The sequence below is a fragment of the Phascolarctos cinereus genome, unplaced genomic scaffold (assembly GCF_003287225.1).
Source record: "Phascolarctos cinereus isolate Bilbo 61053 unplaced genomic scaffold, phaCin_HiC Scaffold_4;HRSCAF=312, whole genome shotgun sequence".
Classification (NCBI taxonomy): Eukaryota; Metazoa; Chordata; class Mammalia; order Diprotodontia; family Phascolarctidae; genus Phascolarctos; species Phascolarctos cinereus.
In genome coordinates this window covers 515,388,976-515,403,994 of record NW_027555847.1, presented here as the reverse complement: position 1 = coordinate 515,403,994, position 15,019 = coordinate 515,388,976, and the positions used below count along the sequence as shown (strand labels likewise).

General features: G+C 39.6%; 1 protein-coding gene across 2 annotated transcripts in view; it reads right to left on the bottom strand.

The window, feature by feature from the left end:
* Positions 1-5,905: 5,905 nt before the first annotated feature.
* Positions 5,906-15,019, bottom strand: part of RALBP1 (ralA binding protein 1) — a 53,414-nt gene continuing 44,300 nt past the window's right edge. For both annotated transcript variants that reach the window (XM_020985543.2, XM_020985544.2), the window contains exons 7-10: positions 14,293-14,400; positions 11,453-11,574; positions 11,025-11,148; positions 5,906-7,886 (exon numbers count right to left, since the gene is read on the bottom strand). In XM_020985543.2, coding sequence (XP_020841202.1) covers positions 7,617-7,886; positions 11,025-11,148; positions 11,453-11,574; positions 14,293-14,400 — 624 coding nt within the window. In that variant the 3' untranslated portion in view covers positions 5,906-7,616. The remainder of the gene's footprint in view (positions 7,887-11,024; positions 11,149-11,452; positions 11,575-14,292; positions 14,401-15,019) is intronic.

The following is a 15,019-nucleotide window of genomic DNA, read 5'->3' as shown; positions in this document are numbered from 1 at the left end:
CCTGCTATTTTCCAGGCCCAGTGCTAAGCATGGAATATTATATGGTGCCTGCCTGTAAGGTACTTACAGTCTTGTGGGGAGACAGCATGCAAATGTTGCAAAGCAGGAGGAAAGGGAGAAATTGATAAAGGCCTCCTGTACTGTATGAGACGGGATTTGAACTGATTCTTGAAGGAAACTAGGAGGTGGGAGGGTTGAGGAGGGAAAACTTAAAACTCATGTTTCCAATCCTAGGCTGTTACATGTTGACCATCTATAAATGTCAAGAAGTGCCAAATTTTTCTTAATCTTAAATACCTAAAGGACCTTCACTTAAATCAATACAGTAAATACTTCAAAGGTCTTGCTAAATGATATGCAGCCTTAATTGAGAGGCAATATATATGGAAAGAGCAATCACTGGGAATTCAGAATAGCTGTGCTCATATGTGGCTTCTACTTAAGTAAGTAACTTTGGGCAAGTTGATTTCTCTCAGCCTTGTCTTTTTCTTCTGTAAAATGAGGAGAGGATTGGACTAGATCTTTTAAGATCTCTTCCAGCTCTAAATCTGCTATTCTGAGCATCTCAACTTAGGCTTAGTTTGAGAGTAAGCACAATTGAAATGAAAGGTTTTTAAAAGGACAGCCCCTTAACAATTAGTCACATGTGCCCTAAAGACTGGTCTAGATGTAACTTGCTCTACCTTTTTCAGGCATGTTATGGGGAAACAGGAGCTAAGCTGAACATGGGGAACAGGAGCTGAACTCCTGAAGACAGCGAAGGGTTTTGGAACCGAATGTAGCCTCTGATCAGTCAGGATCAGTTTAGGCAAGAAAATTTTGGCTTCCAGCAGCAGCAGCCTAAGAGGCTGGGTGGTGAAGAGAGATAAGGTAGAAAAAATGAAAACATATTCCTCATGAGGAAAAAAAGGAAGAAGAAAAAGCATCACAAATTTATTTGTACTTAACCTATCTCACTATAAACCTGAGAGAGAGTGGAGTGATTACAGTTAACTGCTCCTGATATGTTTTCTATAATCTGATGAGAGGGACTTTTAGACAATCATTAATCTTTTTATGTTCTTGAATGACTGGGGACCAGCTTGAGATTACTTTTTTTTAAATTTCCAAAAAGTTACTCATTCAGCTATCACTCAGAAAGATCATTTAAATCAGTTTAGAAAATTCTGACAGCTCCACAAAACCTTAGCTAACACTTATCTAGTTCAAGTCAGATGGACAACTGTACAAACAGGAAAAGCTGTGTCTGCTTTGTTTGATAAAAACTTACCAGTCTTGTAATGTTCCCTTATTAGTAGTGTTCCCAACAGCTTCCTGAACTGCCTGGTTTCTGGGCAAAGTAAGGGGACCTTCATACACTATAGAGTAGACACCGCAGAGTATGCATCACAGAAGGCTTTCAGGGCTTTTGCTGTAATATCAGGAGTATCTGAGTACATAGGGTACTTCAGGCAAATCTTGCATTTTGCAGAACTCTGCCCTATGCTGTTCCAAGAATGTATGGTATGTGAGGCAGCAGGCTTTTTTGGCACACACAGGATCCAAGGAAGAAAAGCATTTGACAGCTGCACCCTTGGGGAATGGAGGGGATGACTGAGATTTAACTGACCAGGTCCAGGAAAAATTGACGCTACTTCAGCACTGAAATGTGGCAGAACATTTCCATGTACGGTAATGCTCTTAAAGAGCAAGATACAGTAGGAGAGGGGTTGGGAAAGGGTATTGGAGGAAACTTAATTCCAGCTCAAAACAAATGATTTTTTAAAAAATCAGTGGCTAACCCAAATGAAAGGAAAATTAGTTTCTTCCTCAGCTATAATCTCAAGGACAAGGCTACTGGACTTTTGTACTCCAGCACAGAGCTTCTTAAGCTTTTTTCACTTGAGACCCCTTCAGTGCTTCTTAAACTGTGGGTCATGACCCCATACGGGGTTGTTCTAAGCAGATACTGCTGTTTCACCCAGCTTGCTGTCCTTGAAGAAGTCCAGCCAGGAACTAGAAGTGTTGTTTGTTTTTTTTTTTTTTCCCACCTAGGCTAGGCAGCCTTCTCAAGGTAGAGAATGAACTGAAAATAGCATCAACAAAAGGAGTATGATAGGGTGGGGTTGGCACGGGAAACTGAGGCTTTGCCAACTAATGGGGTCTTAGACCAGACTTTCAATAGAAACAGACCAAACCTGCCTTGCCAAGCCTTCCTTCTTTCCCCACCTTCTTGACTCATCAATGAGTGGATGCCTTCCTTGTTAGTGTTTATTTTCAGATTTTATTGCTAAGGAAATGATTCCTTTGTATTAAAACCCTGAAAGACTAGATAAAAGTTAGGGGTAAGACAAAGCTCTATTCACAAATATGCTCTCACACTGACTGCCAATTTGTGATTTTTTTTTAATTTTAGGCAATTGGGGTTAAGTGACTTGCCCAGGGTCACACAGCTACAAAGTGTCAAGTGTTTGGTCTAAGGCTGGATCTGAACTTGGGTCTTCCTGACTTCAGGGCCAGTGCTCTATCCACCTAGCTGACCCTGTGATTTCTTTTTGAGTGACTAAAAGCTCCTTCTCATTAATACTAAAAGCTCCCACGTGAGTTTAAGCTCAGCTCTTCTAAAATTTGGAAATGTTGATTAGAGGGCAGGAAGCTGGGGGCTGGAGGGGCCAGGCACATTGATTTTTCAGCATAAAGACACTGGAGTTTAGAATAAAGGGAAGAAATACTGGATTTAGCTCAATTCAAATTAAACTGAACAACACTATGACAAAACATTGGGTATCCCATCTTTGCAAATGTCCTTGGGAGGTTCCACATACTAACTGTACCACTGGAACAAGAAATGGGCTTCATATTTCATGGTGATTCCATAATCCTCCTGACTTGAAGCTATGGGCAGCCTAGCCTAGGTTGCCTTCCTGCCACTCTCCCCCAATCCCCCGCCTTCTTTGGATTATCCTTCACTGGACCCGTTGGAAGGGAGAAAATCCAAGAAATCTGGATAAAGTCCTCAGCTCCAGACATCACTTCTCTGAGCCTCATCTGTAAAACAGACCCAAAGGTGTGGGAGTATTGATACTGATCAAAGGCAGCTTTATCATTCTTCCAGCGTTCTTGGTTGGTCTCTTCTGCCCATATCTGTCAACAACTGTGCAACCTCAGACATCTCATTGCTCGTTTGGTGCTTTGATCACTCAGTTGGAAAATAGGAATACAACTAAATATTAAAAATTCAGTTCCTATAAATTAAAAAGATCAACAAAGGTACAGGTTAGTAATTAAGACAGCAGTGTTCACTAGGATAGTTACTGGCTTTGTTCTCTTCCTTGCCCCCCTACATGGGTCTGTACATAGAGATGCTAAAGACAAAGGAAACCTGCAAACAGCTTGATAATCCTAAAACGTAGATCAAATCACATCATTCCCTTCCTTAAAAATCATCATTGGCTTCAGCTAAAAGACAGCTCTGCAGCTTACTCTTAATAGGCTTTCCTTTCACCTCTCACTGATTTCCTATTCCTCTTTTCTTCACTACATGCCAGCTAAACTGTCTGGTCCTATCTCACCTTGGTGGTCCACATACCCGGATCACCTTTCTTCCAAGACCCAGCTCAGATGCTAGGGTCCTATGTGCTTTCATGATGCCCTTAGTTGTTAGTGTTCCACTATCTGCATCTTCAGATTACATTGTATTTACTTATCATGGGCACATGTATCCATCCCCTGCTAAGAATGGAAAGGTATTTAAGAATGGAAGACTTTTGACTATTGCTTTGTATTTTGGACCTTTGCACACACCCTAGGTGCTTATTTATTGAATTAAGTCACAAGAGAGACATTCAGCAGAAATATTAATTACTGCAAGTTATCACCCCCTACTCAAAAATCAACTGGGGTATGTGACACTGAGGATGGGTCTGAAGAACACTACATTCTACATGGTGTATAATCATCAATTCCTTTCTCAACTAGTAAATCAGCTTATTTAAGGACAAAGTAAAATAATCTCTACACCATCACTTAGGTAAAAGAATTATATTAGAACTATGTACTTGATTAATTCTTCACATATCCTGGTTAGAATCACTGACCCCACAGCTTTTCTTCTCATCCGTCAGAAGACCCAGGCATTTGCTGAGCCTAGTGAGAGTTGGAGGGTACAAAGGATCAAAACTAAGACTCATTTCCCAGGAGAAGAAAAATCCTCAATTGCCCTTTTTGGGTTCGAACAGAACAAGGAACCAGACTCTCCATTTGTTATGAGTGTGTAACAAAGCCAGAAATAGCTTTCTCATTACTACCTGCCGGACAAAACTGAAAGGAAACAACCATCCAAAACTCCCCAGAGGAAGAAGTATTTTCAGTCAGTCGGTTCTATGTATTTCCCCACTTAGGTGCTTCTGGAGAACTATGTAACATTACAGTTATTTTAAAGATGACTATCTTAGCAGGGAGGAAGAAAAACTAGTTATTTGTATCCTTCATGTTCTAATGAACTGAGGTTTCCAATTCTGACCTGGTCTAGTTTCAGTCCTGAGGTATGATTTCAGATCCTGACAAAGTCCTTACTAGGGCACAACCCCTTCAGAGGCATTAGCTCACACAACATTTATACCCCACATTTTTTTGTTGGTTGTAGAAGGCTTTTAGGAAAAAATGATGTATAGATTTGGGGGTTGATTTTTAAAATTAAATCAGGCCAGAAAATTTCCCTCCTTTAGATTCTTCAAAGGTCATCTGAAACAGTAGATCAGGGGTTCTTAACCTGGGATCCCTGTAGAGTTCAGAAGGTCCATGAACCTGAATGAGGAAATGTTATCATTGGTTTCCTATGTAATTTTATGTTTTATTTTCTATATTATTAAATCAAGATGCAAGCAATAACTTAATATTTTTTCCTAAGCTACAATTTGTAAAAATCTTAAGCTTTTTTAAGGGTTACATAATGTTCAAAGAAGTCAAACCTAAACTTTTATTCAAAGCCAATATTTGCTTTTGGTAATTAATAGCTGGGAGCAAGTGTTAATTCAATGTATAAGCTTAAAGTTAAGTGCCTATAGATTCTGTTGGCAAGCTGGTGAATAGATCCTTCACTTTCAGTAGCAGAACAAGATAAGAGCACAGTAACATTTTACAAAAAATTGATTAGCTCCCAATTTTTGTTACTAAAAAAATAGCCACCTTGTTTTAGTTAGCTCACTTGGTTATCACCTAAGAAGACCATGGTACCTTCCTCACATAAGCCTACTAAGTCTCACAGATAATCTGTTTCATGGCCATATCTGTATACCTAACCCTAACCATTTGGCTTGTGCAAACCTAAGCCCTTGGTCACAAACAGACAACACAAAACCATCAGCATGACTAAAAACAACAGTTAAATACAGATGGATCCTGGAGACATCTTTACATATGAATGGCAAGGTTCTAGAAGATAGGTTTTAGGGGGCAGCTAGGTGGATAGAGCACCAGCCCTGAAGTCAGGAGAACCTGAGTTCAAATCTGGCCTCAGACCAAACACTTGACACTTATTAGCTGTGTGACCCTGGGCAATTCACTTAACCCCAACTGCCAAAAAAAGAAAGAAAAGAAAATGGGTTTTAACTTCAAGAACTGCCTCTGACACACACAGGCTGTGGGGATTCTAGACAAAGTCACTTAATGTTTCAGTGCTCCAGGTAAAATTCTCTAATGCATAAGTTGCACAACAAATGCCTATCTGCTTGGGAGGGGGTGAAAGGGGTTGGTGGTAGGGGGTGTCTCATAAGGAGAGTGCCCTATGCCAGTCAGATCACAGGTCCAGTCCTTTTCCTAATCCTACCCCCCAAAATCTTAGGTAATCACACAATCCATCCTCTTGCTTTCCACAAGCTACATTTAAAATCATCCCATCAAAGAAATGAGCATTTAAGAAATTGGAAATTTTTTTCCCAAATGGCTGCTTGAATTTATTTGCTTGATGCTTAATGGTCCTGGCACAAAATAAAAGTTAGCCAAAATTAAGAGAATGGAAACACTGATTAAAAAATCATAACAGCTGGATAGAAATTAGTGTTTACACAAACAAAAAAGTAATCTTAAATACTTTTGCCAGCAAATAGAAAATGAATGTAACAGAACACTAAGAAGGCTTTATACATTTACGTTCATCACCTGACCATATTTTAGTCACCATAATATCTTCTCTCCAGATTTTAAAAAAATAGTACGTTGTTTTCTATAACATATCAAAGCTTTGTTTTTTTGTACAAAATCAAATAATGGCCAACAATTCACAACAGTGCAATAGGTAGAGGATACAACCACATCCAAGAGGTGCTGAAAATAAATACTCAAAGTTCTAGGGAATAAAGATTACCAGTGTTCTTGGGGTTCATTTTCATTGTCATATGTCGAATATTTGACAAATTTCATGGACATCATTTAGTCTCTTAACAGAAAAGAATAACTGTCTTAAACAGAAAATGGCCTAAGATGACAGGTGTTAGGGAAGGATCACTGCTTTTAGATATAAATCTCAATGAATCAATAAAGGAAAAGAACAGCATAGCAACTATTAAAAAGTAATGGTTTTCTATTGCTGAATCCTATCAAATGGGAGGCTATAAATCAGGCTCACTTGAAAGATAGAATTTAAGATTTTGTTCAAGAGAGTATATGGCTTAATCAGGCAAAGAGACATTACATTCTAGCCTAAGCAAGCAATAGAAATCCACCTGTATTTAGTAAAAGATCAGTCACATTAAAGATTTACCCACTTCTGTGTGGAAAGGAATTTGGAGAAGGCTAATGCCTCCAACCAGTTTCATGGCAAAGCCACGAAGAATATGAAGTTATTTGCTGATTAATGGTGTGGCCAAAATTAGCAACAAGTGGGCCTATCCTCACTTTCTGTTCTTTGTGGCTCGTGCTGCCAAACAGTACTGATACAGGAGAGCATCAAGGGCAGATCACATCTGTCTTAGTGGGACTGAATCATGCAGTCCTGGAGTGGTGTAAATTTATTTTAGTGTAGTCTGGAATTGTAAAGTTAGAATTTATAAGGATATATAAAAGTAGCCCATTAGCGCAAGCCATTCTTGTCCATCATGAAAGGTTCAGATGGCTCTCCCATTATGCACCAAAAAGGTATAAAAGGCACAAGCAAAAGTGACTAAGCAGAAATGATGGGTGAAACAACAGATCAATTCACAAGGCAGATAGAGTAATTCATGTCTGATTTGTTTTCCCCTGAAAAGAGAGATCGAGCCTCCAATTCTGCTGTAGTGAAAACAAAAATACATTTTTGGTTTTAAAACAATCAAACTATTCTTGAGAATTACGTAAAAGTTTTGAGGTTCATTTTATGTGAACTGAAGCAAATTAATTTTCAAATAAGCTAATTCTATCTGGAAAACACATCTGTCCCCTTCAAGCCTGAAAATGCTTTCACTGCTTTGTACACTCACGTAACCTGAGCCTGATGGGTAGAATTCATACATATGAAAGAGACAAGCATCCCCAGGATTAAAAGACTTCTTTACATAATGTACACCAGAAGAGATGTGTGCACTTTTATTCTCAGTATCACAGTAAACTGCACAGTCCTTGTTAAGTCTGGTCCATCTCGCTGATGCCTTGCTAAAGGCTGATCATATCGGTGTTTCCTTCCGGTCTTTGCTGGGCGATGGCTTCGCTTGCTCCTTGGCCGCCTTTGGCTGCTGCTCTTTTGCTGCTTTTGTTTCAGGGACACTGTCTCTTTGCTGTTGAGGTCCACCCCCACGCTTTTCTGGCTCTTCATTTTCCTGCAGCTGCTGCTCGGATTTTGCTCGCTGCATCTGGAGCAGCCGAAGCTGCACTCTAAGTTCAATGATGGCCTCTCGCTCTTCGTGAATTGCTTGGTTCAAATGATTGTTCTTTATCTTTACCAATAACAGAAGGAACAGTGTCAATTAAGCAATGAGGACCAAAAAAAAAAAGGGTTACTCAATGGCAAAGAAATTCAACACAGTGGTCTCTTTGTTGCAGTAAGCTCAACTAGGGAAGGAAAAAAAACACTGCTTCCTCTGGTGGCTACATGCTTACAATCATTGAAAGAAATAGGCCAGTGTTTAATTATAGCCCCACCCACTCAGCATTTCTTGACTGACCACAGAACAGTCCTTAGACATGGAAAGTGTAGAACAAATCTCACCTTACCTTTATAACCTGGTGAGAGAGGTTCAGTTTGGATTCAAAACCATCCTTTATGACTGCCCTGTATTACATCCGAAGGTACAACTGACAAGTACCGTCAACTCACAGTCTCTTGGACTGAGTGCAGGAGCATCCCACCTCCCCGTCCCACCCATCATCTAGATGTATTAGGTTTTAGAATACATTTTTGCACTTAAGAAAATGGCTCGTCAGAGCTTATGAAGCTGTTGATGCAAAAGAATCTGAAAAGCCACCCGCTCCTCAGCCCTGTTCAAAATCTACTTCTGTAGCAGCACTCCCTGTCAGGTCTGAGTTAGGTAGAGGGGTCTTATATGGCATAACAAAGTATAAACATTTTCTCTGGCTGCTGTCTGGCTATGGCCCTGAGGGCAGCCTGAAGCCCTAATGGACAGAGCTGTCTCTTGCCTTACATACTTCCTAGCTATGAGACTGTGGACACTTCTTTAACCTCCCTTTACTCCAGCGGCTGTAAAGTAAGGATGATGCCGGCACCTCCCTCACAGAGTTGTTGAGGATCAAATGAAGTCATACATGTAGATCTTGGTTCCAATCGCAGCTCTGCCACTTTGGTCACCCAGGACCAATCACTCACTTTTCAGGGCCTACGTTTCCTTATCTGTAAAAAGGTACCTTCCAGCTCCATGCCTATAATTCTACAGACTCTTCAATCTCCATCAAGATTTCCATGTTCCCTCTTATTCTCAGCCTCAACCAAGTATAAGAAAACAGGATATTTAGTAGGCAACTCAGTCTCTTCAAAAAACCCCTTCCCTCTCTTTCCAGAAGTCTGCAAACTCTAGTCAGAGTGGCTACAGAATGACAAATGTGTAGGAGCCACTGTATGTCACAATACACTGTCCTTGGCTCCCTCACTGCCTATGTATCATCTTAGATTGGGAATCAGAAGAAACTTTAGAGGTTAAAGAATCTCAGAGTTGGAAGAAGGAACCTCCAAGGGCAGCCAGTCCAACCTGATTAAGAATTCCTTCTACAACATCCCAAGTTCAACAGGATCTATGAGGATTCCTACTCTCTTTCAGGCATTCCAATAGGCATGGTGTATACAAAGAACAGAAATTCCTATTTTCATATTCTAGTAGAACAAGATACAGACAGTAGGTACAAAATAATATTGGAAGGAGAGGGGGTCAGGCAGCGGCTTGATTAACATCTTGAAGGATCAATCCAGTTCTTTAGTTGATGGCACTTGAGGAGAGCCTTGAACAGAGTTAAAGACTCCTGGAGGTAAAGGGAAAAGGGAAAGCATCCCAGGTATATATAAAAAGCAGTCAGGAGATGGAAACTTACACTGTAGGAAGAGGAAATAAAATACTACATACCTCTAAGATAGGCTGGAGCTAAAGACTGTACTGACTGCACAACAGAGGAGTCTGTAATAAAGAACCAATGAAGGTTCTTGATAGAAGCGACATGAACAGACCTAAGCTTTAGGACTATCAATTAGGCAGCCGTTTAAGGTGCACTAGAAAGGGCAAGAGGTGCTGTCCTCAATCAGTGTTGCAGCCACGTGAGTAGAGAGAAAGGGAGAGGATGTGAGATAGCATGTGATGGCAAGAGGCAGGTAATTGACTGGATCTGAGGGTTAAATGAAAATGAACTGAAGCTAATTTAGAGATTGGGAACCTGAATGGAAAAATAGTGGTACCCTTGATAGAAATCAAGATGTTATGAAAAGGAATGGGTTAGGGACTGGGAGGGAAAGAAGGAAGACAAGTTTGGGCTATCAGCCACCCAGTTGGAAGCTGCCCGGCAGGCAATTCGCAAGCCAGGAGATCCCCAACAGATGGCCACCCAGCCTTCACAAAAAGACAAACAGTGAAGGGGAACCACAACTATGTATTTTTAAATAGCTGGCGCAGTGGATAGAGAGCCAGCCTCGGGGCCAAGAAAACCTAAGTTCAAGTCTAGCCTCTGACTGGCTGCGTGACCCTAGGCAAGTCACTAAGTCAGTGCTCTAGGACACTCTCCAAGATTACAAACTGCAGGGGCAGCTAGCTGGTACAGTGGATAGAGCACCAGCCCTGGAGTCAGGAGGACCTGAGTTCAAATCCAGCCTCAGACACATGACACTTACTAGCTGTGTGACCCTGGGCAAGTCACTTAACCCCAATTGCCTCACCATCACCAACAACAACAAAAACCCAAAAATTAACCCAGAACTGAACAGAATATTCCAGATGTGGTCCAACTAGGGCAGAGCACAATAAGTGTATCATCTCTAATGCTCTGGGCTTGAGACGGTATTCGTTGATTTGGTGCTCTCATCAAACACTAGTGACTCATACTAAACCTGCAGTCCACTAAAACCCCCCAGGGCTTTTGCAGATGTACTTACTTCTCTCATAAAATCCCAGATTTTCCAGTCAAACCCCTTCACCTTTTAGAGGAGAAAACTCAGGTCCAATGTTGTTATTATCCAAGGGCACAACAGCTCTGTTACTAGTCTGTCTTAGAAAGGTTCTCCTTTCTTGAGTTTGGATGAAGAAATTGTTCTTTCCTTTATGCAAATATTTTTACCCCAGGGTTCATTTTAGCCAGACTAAATAGTATGCAGGGACAGAGGAAACTTGAGGAAAAAAGAATTCAGCTAGCCATGTCAATGCAGACATTCACTTGTCCAAGAAGAAAATGCCTGGCATTTCATAAGTGGCTTATCAACTGCTGAAGAATTTGGCTACAGAGATTCTTCATTAACATCCCATAACTAAGAACTGGTGCCCTGTGGGCAGTGAAAAGAACTTCCTCAAGTAAGTATGTAGTTTATAACATTCCACTTCCAAAACCAGTACTGATGGTGACTTTTTTCAGAAACAATTTCTCACCTCCAGCTCTTCATTCTGTCTCTGTAAGTCTTCGAGGATGACCTGAAGCTCCTCTTCATCCTCACTCTCACTCTCACTCTCCGAGGAATATTCCTCTGTTTCACTCCGACCGTGCTGCTGTCGACTAGAATGGTAAAGGTGATCAAAAACTTCATATAACAATTGTAAAGAAAATGGTACTGCCAATAGTTATCAGGTTTCTGCATACACATTTAATTCTAACACCATTAATAAACATGGTTCTATTTCAGGCAAATGGAAAGCTAAATATGGCTTAATATGAAAACTCTTGGGGATTTTTTTAAGTGGGGAAGGAAAGAGCTACGGCATAATAAAAGTCCCCAAGCTACAGACAGCGGTCAGAAATTATGGTAGGCTTTAGAAGGAGGAAGAAAATATTTTCAAAGCTTCTCCAGGCTCTTCCTTACCTTTGAATTTCAGCAATTTCTGCTCTGAGACGCTCTATCTCTTCTTTTTCTGAAGCAATCTGTCTCCGAAGGAACTGTTCCATAATGAGAAGCTCTTCCTGTTCAGTCAGAATCTCATTTTCCTAAAATAACCAAGGAAAATTATCTGAGCAGGTCTTGAATTTTTCACAGAAAACTCTATAAAATCCTACATTGTTAGGAGAATCCAATGCCCTAAATTTCCAAGGGCTTCCAGGCAACCAAAATACAGAAATAGATCCAAAGTTGTACCCCTGTTCCTTTTTAATCCTTTTTCACTACTTGATCCCCGTGAGTCAGCATCTTTAAACCTCTCTCTCAAATTCTATCTTGGGTTCAAAGTGACATTAGCTACATAAAACCAGTAAGGTTTTATGGTAGAAGCTGAGGCACAGGGTTATACTTAGGGTCTTGAGTTTCAAAATAATTTCAATAAGGACCCAGTTTAGAAAGCAGGGTTAGCCTAGCCCCCCCCCCAAAAAAAATTTTCTAATCCAAATTCCTACTCTTATGTTATTTTCAAAAATGTCAGAACCATGGCAACTAGCTGGCGCAGCAGATAGAGCACCAGCCTTGGAGTCAGAAGGACCCGAGTTCAAATCCAGCCTCAGACCAGACACTTAACATGTACTAGCTGTGTGACCCTGGGCAAGTCACTTAACCCCAATTGCCTTTCTGAAAAAAAGTCAGAACCTATTTTTAGAAAAACTTAATTGTAACTTCAAATTTACATCTCCAAAGTATGTTTTAACTATATAGCTATTTTAAAATCTGGCCATACCAAAGAACAGAAGCCCCCCCTCTACCCATGTTAAAACTTCTTTACATAACATAGAAGACAAAAGAAAGAAGCAGGCAGACAGCAGACACTTCAAACTCTGGAGAGACATGAAAATTAGATGAAGATACTGTAGCAGGCGTGATATAGTGGTTCCATTCTCTCCTCCCCTCAGCATCTGAAGGGAGTCACATAAAATACCTACAGTATGAATTGGAGAAAATAGGAATGATTTCCTCCTCGGCAACACTAGAGTGTTTCCGGAGATGACAAGGAAGGATTTAAACTGACTTGCTTGCTGCTTATAGCTTAGGCATCCTAATGACAAGGTTTTGCAAGGCTATAACAAACCTGCAGATCAGAGCTTCATTCCTTTCTAGTTAGCTTCTTAGGAATCTTCAGAATGGATTAATATGGATTATAATAAATTCAGAATAGACAGTAGACACTTCCAATTCATAATCAAATTTTGAAACATAGAAATCAAATATTTAAAATGAGTCTCAAGCCCAAAGTCTACAACTTTAACAAATAATGCTTATTACTATGCTTAGTAACAAAAGCAAAATACTTTAAGATATTGGACTCTATGGTCTAATGTCAAAATCTAGTTTACACAGAAAAATTAGTAAATTAAAAAAGGTGACTGTTGAGCTTTTCCCATATGATAAACTGCATGGGTTTGAAAAACAATTTTGGGAAGGGGAGATATAACCTTTGTGTGTTGCTTAGACGTATGGCACATTTTACCAAGAAGTCCTCTGAGAGAAGGAATTACCTTTAAACATCTCCCTGAGCATACTTCAGATGGGCAAAAAGGTCTTGATGCCAGTGTTCAATACTTATTCAAGTGCACTGAATGATGCTTCATGCTGAGCAGGTTTACATTACCTATATAACTTTTTTCTGTACACTGAAACTCTGTCATTGGAAGCATGTTTATATATCCCATACTCTTTTCAAATATTGTGCTAAGGTCTATATTACTACAAGCTCTAGGAAATAAGAATTTCCACTGTGAATTGGCAAGATTATGACTCCAAGATTATAAACAGCATGTAAAATGGATGGTGTTTCACGTAGTATTAACCCTCAGTGCTCCACAGGTACAACAAGCTTTATATATACATTCTATAAAAGGATCACATTTGGTTCTATCAAATAAAAACCAGGGTAATCAGGAGAAGTGAGGTGGCTGTTTTACATCCAGTCAACACAGTGACTGAATTAATTAGTTCTAAGTAAACTTCTTTTCTTTGGAATTCTCATGTAGGGGAAATTGTCCTATTTCTTCAAGAGATCTTGGGAAGTAATCTATAGTCTAATTTCCATCAAAAGAAAGTTATAATTCAAGATTTTTATAAACTTTTAGAAAACAAAATAAGTTAGGAATGCATTACAAAAGGGAATATACACATGTCTTACTCCCTCTGCTAAATAGCAATGCCATTCTCTTCCAAACTATGAAATTTATAAGCTACACACTATAACTGAGGAGTAAAGAATATCATCTCAAGAACTTGGAAGACAGTCCTCTGTTATTGCCCTATATACCTGGACAAAGCAAACCCATGGTGTTTACCTCTTTTACCAGTAAAGGAGCACTTCAGTGGGACCCAAGCAGACAGCATGGCCTGATCACTCTACAGGGGCACACTAAAACTTCACTGTAATGGGAAGAAGGGCCCTAGCCCTGATTCTTATGAAATATCCATATTGGTGTTTGTTTTTTATTTAACAATAAATAGGTAAATTATTGATCCACATCTATAAAAACATCTTATTTTATGATAATTTTGGTTTTATCAAGCCATGGTTTACCATGGAGGATAACCCTTACAGATCACACTTTGAAAACCACTGCTTTGGTCAACTTACTTTATAACAAAACAAAAACAAAAACAAAAGATCCCTTAAAAACCTGTCCTCTATTATTAATGTAAGTCACTCCATTCTCTTCAATGAAGTATATATAACTGAATTTTTTTGAGACACAGAAAAAGGAAAATTAGCTACAAAAATGTTAGAGACTAAAATGTAGTACCTGGGCAAGTAGAATATTTATAACCTCTTCATTTTCATTCATTTCTTCTTTGGAAACATCCTCTTTTGAAAGACTGGCAATCTCTTGAGCAATCTTGGTTTCACACTCCTGTCAAACAGACAAGTAATGGATTAAAGCACTACTATGTCATACACACAGCAGCCTTCAGACAGCTACAAAATACTCATTCACACTTTTCTAAAACACTTCTTCTGGAAGATTACCTTTCTGTTTCCTTTTCTAGAATTTAAAAATAACAGCAGTCAAGATAATCATCTGTCCATTTTTTATGACATACATCATTTGCTTATACCCAAAAAAGTATTATGAGGAGATAGGGCATTCTATAAAATGAATGTTTACTTCTTCTACCTTTGGTACTGAGACCACAAAGCCAAAGAGATCCTTACATTCTGAGTGAAAGACTACTATACTTCCAACACTGAATCCTAATGCCTGAGATATATATATCACAGAACCTAGATGGCATGCATGACCTTCCTACCTCCCCCTCAGATGGTCCAGAAAAATAACAGAATTGAGAAGAGTCCATTTAACCATTTCTATGTTGACCCAGCCATCTCCAGTTTAGATAAACTGATAAGGAAATGTGTTCAGATTTATGTTCCTTGAGAGGAATGTAGGAAAGTCAAATCTATTTTGTCGCCTCTTTGTATCCAGGGACCAGGGGCCTAGAGCTGGCAACAATGAGCATGAGTGTCATAAG